The 6,437-nt window shown below is 46.7% G+C and overlaps 1 protein-coding gene across 1 annotated transcript; it reads left to right on the top strand.

Annotated features, from left to right (window-relative positions):
- The first annotated feature begins 5,592 nt into the window (after window positions 1-5,592).
- LOC124975480 (testis-expressed protein 38-like) lies at window positions 5,593-6,126 on the top strand. The gene has a single exon (XM_047538177.1). It carries the CDS (start codon window positions 5,593-5,595, stop codon window positions 6,124-6,126), a length of 534 nt encoding a protein of 177 aa, XP_047394133.1.
- Window positions 6,127-6,437: the final 311 nt, after the last annotated feature.

Raw genomic sequence — 6,437 nt, 5'->3', positions numbered from 1 at the left:
TAACCAGTCACAAATGTCTTCATGTGCAGCGGTGACAGGAGTCCAGCTGCAGTGTCAGTGAAGGCTGCATCTAGCACTGAATGTCCCTGTCCAGTGGCCATGTCAAGAATTCAGTGGCTGCTGCATGGAGCTCCAGAGTCTGGTGGTGGTGACTTTGGGTCATGGAGAAGTGGGCATCAGAGTCAGACTGAGACCAGTAGCTGGGATGGCCTCCACTATGGCTGCTCCAGGCCCTTGGTCTTTCTCCTGGCCAAGTCAGCCTACTCAGGGAGCAGGACACAGTTGGTGGTGATACTTAGACAGCTGCTGAGGACCTCATGCTGCCCATACCATCCCACCTCACACTGACCATGAGCCAAACAGCTGGCTACTTATTCCAACCCCTGCTATGACCTCTACAGGCACACCGCAGTGACCTCAGTGCCTCCAATAAGCCCCAACTCTTCAGTGGCCCAACACCAATCACTGGGCCAGGCTTCCAATGCTGAGCCCTTGGGGACACACTCAACCTACCCAAGCCATAGGACCATTTTGGCTCATGCAAGGACATGTGTGCCCCATGACTGGTCTTCCATCAGTCACTAATGCTTCCCTGACCCCATGACCACTGATCTCCCCACCATCTTCTTAGTTTATACTTATAATATTTCCTAAACAAAAACAGCCTTTTGTTTTGATTAATCTGAGCTCTTTTAGACTGTGAAGACAAGACAGAGACCCTGCACAGCCCTCGGGACATGCTCCTTCCCATCACCTCTCACTTCCCCAGGGCATTTGAACAGCTGAGAGCTGATATTGACTTCCTGCTATTATTCAGAACCAGATGAAACTCAGAGGCTACTGGTTACCATGAGTGCTGCTTCCTGTCCCAGAGTCCCACCAATGATTCCAGCTGCATTTGGTTGTTACCAGTCCTCCCTTCTGTGGTCTGTGACCCTCCCTTTTCCCTGTGTTTCATAACCTTGAGGAGAAGGCTGGGTATTCTGTGGAATGTTCTCCAGTCCAGGGGTGTGGGAAAATTTTACATTGTGTCAGGGGTGCCTGGTGCTGTCACCCTTCATGGCTTGCTAAGGCAATGTTCTGTTCTTGTCCCCATCTCTTCTGTGACTGCCAGTTTCAGTCCAGCACTCCCCTTCTTGGAGGAAGTATCTGCATATGCTAATTGAAAATCTTTTCCAAGTAAAGTTTGCCTCCTCTCCCTCATTTACTTATTTATGGAATCATGTATTTCTGCACCTGATTTATAAATGCATAGCATCCTCCATTCCATCCTTCCAATTGCTCCTGCTTGTCCATGTGCTCTGAACTTTCTTGGTTTAAGGTTCCCTGACTTTCTGGCATGATGCAATGCTCAGATCCATCTCATACTGTCTGCTGCAGCCCTAGAATTGACCACTTCTCCAAGGGCCCTGCGGTTGGAGAGTGAGATTACAAGCTAAGATTGGGTGGATTTGGGGATTAGAAAACAGGACTGGACAAAGACTGATCCTCTAGTGTCTGTCACACAATTTCACCCTGCTGTGTTGAGACTTGACCCAGCTCAGGTCAGAGCAGCCACAGGCTCTCAGCTCCTCTGTGCCAGGCAGGGATATGGGCTCAAGCTCCAAGGTCATGCTCATTCTGCGAGCCTCTAAAGTGACTTCTCCCCTGCAGCCACATTTCTCTGACTCAGAGCTGGAATACTAATGGTCCTGTGGCCAGGGCCACTGTGTAGCCAGCATCCCACAGTGCACTCAGGTGGGAGAGCCCCAGCACATAGCAGGCACTATGCGGTGTCCACCATGACTTTAACACAGGCAACTTCTCTCTCTTGATTGGCACTTTCTCTTAACTACTTTTTAAAATTTAGATCATTCTTTTTGGAATCTCTTTTTCCAACTAATTAATTCCTTAAAATTCATTTTAATTGACATAATAACTGCATATATGGATGGGTGCAATACTTCCATGCATGTTTACAATCAGAGTGATCAACATATTTATGCTTCACATGCTTGCTGTTTTTTGGTGAAAAGTTTAAATTCTACTCTTGGCAGTTTTGAAGTGTAGGATGCATTTTTATTTGGCAATCGTCCCTCTTGCAATGGATCACCATCATCTTTATTTCTTGTTTTCATTAATGCTTTGAAGTTTACTTAAGTAATAAATAAGAAAGATTATAAAAATCTCATTTTCACTGGCTTAAAATGGATTAAAATCTTATTTAGAATTTTACCGATAGAAACATTACCATGTTTTTCAAAAATGAATGCAGCATATTAAAGAGGTGTATTGAAGGTGCATATTGAAAGACAGAAGGAAAAGGGTAGATTAACAATTGATATCAAGGCAGACAATCCAGATCAGTTTGCCTCCAGGATGCCAACAGAAGCATCCAGTGAACCCTCACTTCCCTCTTTGTGACTTTGCCTCCCACCTGAGTGCACAGTCATCAGTCACTTATAGTCACTTGTCTGCTTTTACATTAAGAGATTCAACTCCTTCCTCAGCAACACCAGCATCCTTGCTTTCATTTCCTTTGATGTGATGCTGTGGACGCATGCCTTTCAAGTACAGTGGGAAGAACAACAGATCCAACATTAGTCCTGGCTCTGCCAACTGGTGGGCAGCCTTGGACACACATGTTCTTTCCTGTGCCTCAGTTTCCTCATCTCTCCAGGAGAACCAGCATCCTTAAGTTCAGTTATGTCTGTGTGTGCACCTATATCCGCTGACCACAGCCAGAACTCATCCCCACCCACCAGGCTCAGCTTCTGTCTTGGCTACAGACTTTCCCATGATTCCCTTCCAGCAGGCTCTTTTGATGTTCACTTTTTATTTAGGATCAAGTTGTTCAAATCTTTTCTCAGTTTGTTCTTGTGAGAAATAGAAAGTCCAGTGGTCTATTTTCAGAATATAGTATTTAGCCTTACATGTTATATTGGGATATAAGAAAGGCAGCCAGAGGGGAAACAGCAGAATGGAAAGTGACAAAATAGCTCCAGAGCCCATGGATGTGGCAGATCCGAAATCCATCACCTGAACATCCCCTTGACAAACAGGTAGGGTAAGGGATTGGTCTGACCAACAGAGACAGAAATCTCTCTGTTAAGAAAGAGTAATTTAGGTAAGAGGTACACAGGTGTCAGAATGCATGCACCCCCAGAATGCTTTCCCACCACAAGATAACAGAGTGAGGGAGGAACAACTGAATGTATGTGTCCTTAAAATATCTCAATTAGCCAATTGTATAGATTATACCCCTAAATTTGTCCTGTCAGGTCAAGGGTCAGAGCTGCATTAGGCATAAAAGCAGGTGGAATGCCCACCCAGGTGTGATTGCTCTGCAGACCTTATTGGGTAGCACACCCTTCTGCAGAAGCACTTTGCTTTTACTTTGCTGGGCTACTTCTGAGCACAAGTCTGATTCCTCATGACACCTGGCATGTCAAACATTCTCAGATCTGAAATGTTTGGGTGTTGTAATTCCTGTCTTTCTTTTTCTGATGACTATGAATACAAAACCACAGCTCCTAACCTTTGATGAGCTGAATATGGGTGTTCTGACCAGAAGTGGGCACCAGGGAATAGGCAAAGCTCCCCTTTCTGATATTCTGTGTGATTACACCCTGGCTCATGCCAAAGCAGCCTGCAGGAATCTGAGGTCCACTGGAAAACCTCTGGATCAATGGCAACCACTGCAACATAGTCACCTGAGTATTTCTTCCCTTGCCTTCTTCACAGGTCCTAAACAGACCAATAAATATTCATCAGTCACTGTACAGGGAGAGCACACCTGGTCCCCAGGGTGAGACACTAAGTCATTTGCAAAGGCCACCTGCAGCCTGTAGGAAGCAATCTGAGTGAGAGGGAAAATCACTGTATGTTTGAGCAGAGTAACATCATCTATTTTTAAAAGTATCATTCTGACTAATTGTAAAGATGGAAATAACTGAATAGTGCCAATAGGCCAGCCAGGACCAGGGGTACAACCTACTGGGAGACTGAGCTAGCCTTGATTAGGAAATAGCTTTCTTACTTAACTGGTCTTAAATGAAGCATGCTGCCTCAGGAGATTGTGAGCAAATCCCTGAGTCAAAGGAACCCTGGGGTACTGGTTGCTGAGTAGGGAAGTTGTGCACTCAGTACTCAAGCATCTGAAAGGAGTTGGATTAGACAACTCTCCAAATCTCTTCCAACTGGAGATAATGTGCTTCTGGGAAATCAACTGAAGAGACTATTTCCCTGAGTGTAGGAATGGTTGACCACCTGGTAAGATAAGGAGGTGTTCAGTGGTAGAAATGTGGGGAGAGGCACTACTGAATGAAGGAACAGTATGAGCCAGACTCCAGAGGTGAATAAACAGGGTCTTTGGGGAATCTAGCATACCAAGAAGGGACAGGAACATAAGGATGTGGAGGGAGATGAAGCTGGAAGGAGATGCAGGACCTCATAGGGGAGAGCTCTCACAGGGCCTGATGATGCTGAGAAAACACTTTGCCAGCCCTTGTTGAAGAAGCAAAAGAGAGACTGTAGGAGCCAAAGCAGCAGGTTCTGACCCCTTGGTTCCCCTCAACAGTTTTTTCTCTGAGAACTTGGTCACAAAGTTCTTGAGGGTAGGTCTCCCTACTGTTCACTGTACTCCCTGCCCAACTCCCGATTAGAAAAGGTATCCAGAAATGACTCCCTAACAACCAACAATATAAGTTCATGAGGGCCCTTTCATGGTGGCTGTTTTGTGACTACACCATAAGAAGTTGGGAACAGACAATTCTGGGAACAATCCTGGGGTGGACCAGTATTTGATGGAAGAGAACTATGCTCCTGAGATGCCACAAGATGGAGTCCCTTCCTCCCATCAACTCAGAGCCACTCGCCAAGCAACAGCCCTGGAATTTCCAGTGCTCAGAACCCAGTGACATCATCTTTAGGCAACAATGGGGCTTGGGCCTTCCAAAGACTCCCATTGGTGGACAGATTAGTGGGGGAGTTCATTCTTTGCCGAGCCATGGGCCTGGTAACAAGTCTCAACGGTATGGATCCTCAAATGGAGAACCTGGGCCTTCCTGGCAGTAAGTATCCCTTCAGTCCTTTGAGTGTGGGGATGAACTTTCAGGGAGGATTCTTTGTACGGATGGGGTGGTGGCTGCCTGCATGGAGGGCTAAAGAGTTAAGAGACAGACTCCTCTAGGAAACTAAGGAGCTTTAGAAGGCAGAAACCATCTTATTTCCAACCACAAAAGATACATTGTTGTCCTTGGTTCCTTGAGGGTCTTGCCTTAAGTCCAGTTTATAAGTCTAATGGATTAGATGGGTCCTGGACTGGGAGCAGGAAGGCCTGACTGAGTCTGGGCAGGTCATGTCCCCTCCAGACCTAGTGTCCCTTATCTCTAAAATGCTAACATGGACTCTTAGGCTCCCTGCAGACCTAGATTTAACTGAATACAATGATGAGATAGGTCTTTAAGGAGGGAGGGAGGGAATGGATGGATGAATGAGCCAAATCAAGGAGAGGGATGAGAAACAGTTCAGGTCCCAAGCCAGAGCTGTCAGTCAGCTGCCTCTTTTCTTTCTTTCACTGCCTCAGCCTGGGTCGCTCTATTCTTTGGACTCATGGGACTGTGTTGTGTGGTTACCGGTGGCCTCATTACATTTCTGCACTGGAGGATGAAGCTGCAGCGGGAGAGGCGTGCCCAGCATTGGGTGGAAGTGATGAGAGCTTCCTCCTTCGCTTACAGCCCATACTTATACTGGCTAAATACCCAGAGACGTAATGGTATCGACGCAGCCATGAATAAAGGTCCTTCTCCAGCTGTTACCAACATGGAGATAAAATTACAGATCCCAGATTGTGTGTGGGAGACAGACACCCCTGAAGACAGGGGTTATGGCTGCAAAGGCAGCAACCCCAGGGCAGAGACCCCTGTTGCTATGGAATCTGCTCTGGTGGTCTCACGGCAGCCCCTACCGAATCGGATGACACAGCGCCAGACCAGATCCCCATTCCCGATCCTCATCTTTGAGGAGATACCCTTTGCCCCACCCCTCCACAAAATGCCTCCCATGCTGGAACGTTCGGCCTCCTACCCGATGGACATCTATACTCTAAGGAATGTCCATTCCCTTCCCACACTGTTCCTGGAGTGAACTGTTCCAGTGTGAAACTTTTTGATTCATATAGTTAGCCTCCACTCACTGAAGGCAGTCATGTTGACACACAGGGCCCTGTTGAATGTTCAGTTATTAAAGATTTTTGGAAAAGTCAGTCTGTTGTGTCTCATTTGCTGGTAGCAGGGCAATGTCCTTCCCTTGTTTGATGGTGGTGCAAGTCTAACCAATACAATGAGAACTGGAGGTTGGTCTTGAAGGGACACATTGAATCAATACTTGTGGATGAGCTCAGTTCCCTCTATCCAGGATTTAAGCTCACACATGTGCAAGACCCTGGGCTAGGTCCC

The sequence above is a fragment of the Sciurus carolinensis genome, unplaced genomic scaffold, assembly GCF_902686445.1.
Source record: "Sciurus carolinensis unplaced genomic scaffold, mSciCar1.2, whole genome shotgun sequence".
Lineage (NCBI taxonomy): Eukaryota > Metazoa > Chordata > Mammalia > Rodentia > Sciuridae > Sciurus > Sciurus carolinensis.
This window is presented reverse-complemented; position numbering and strand designations above follow the sequence as displayed.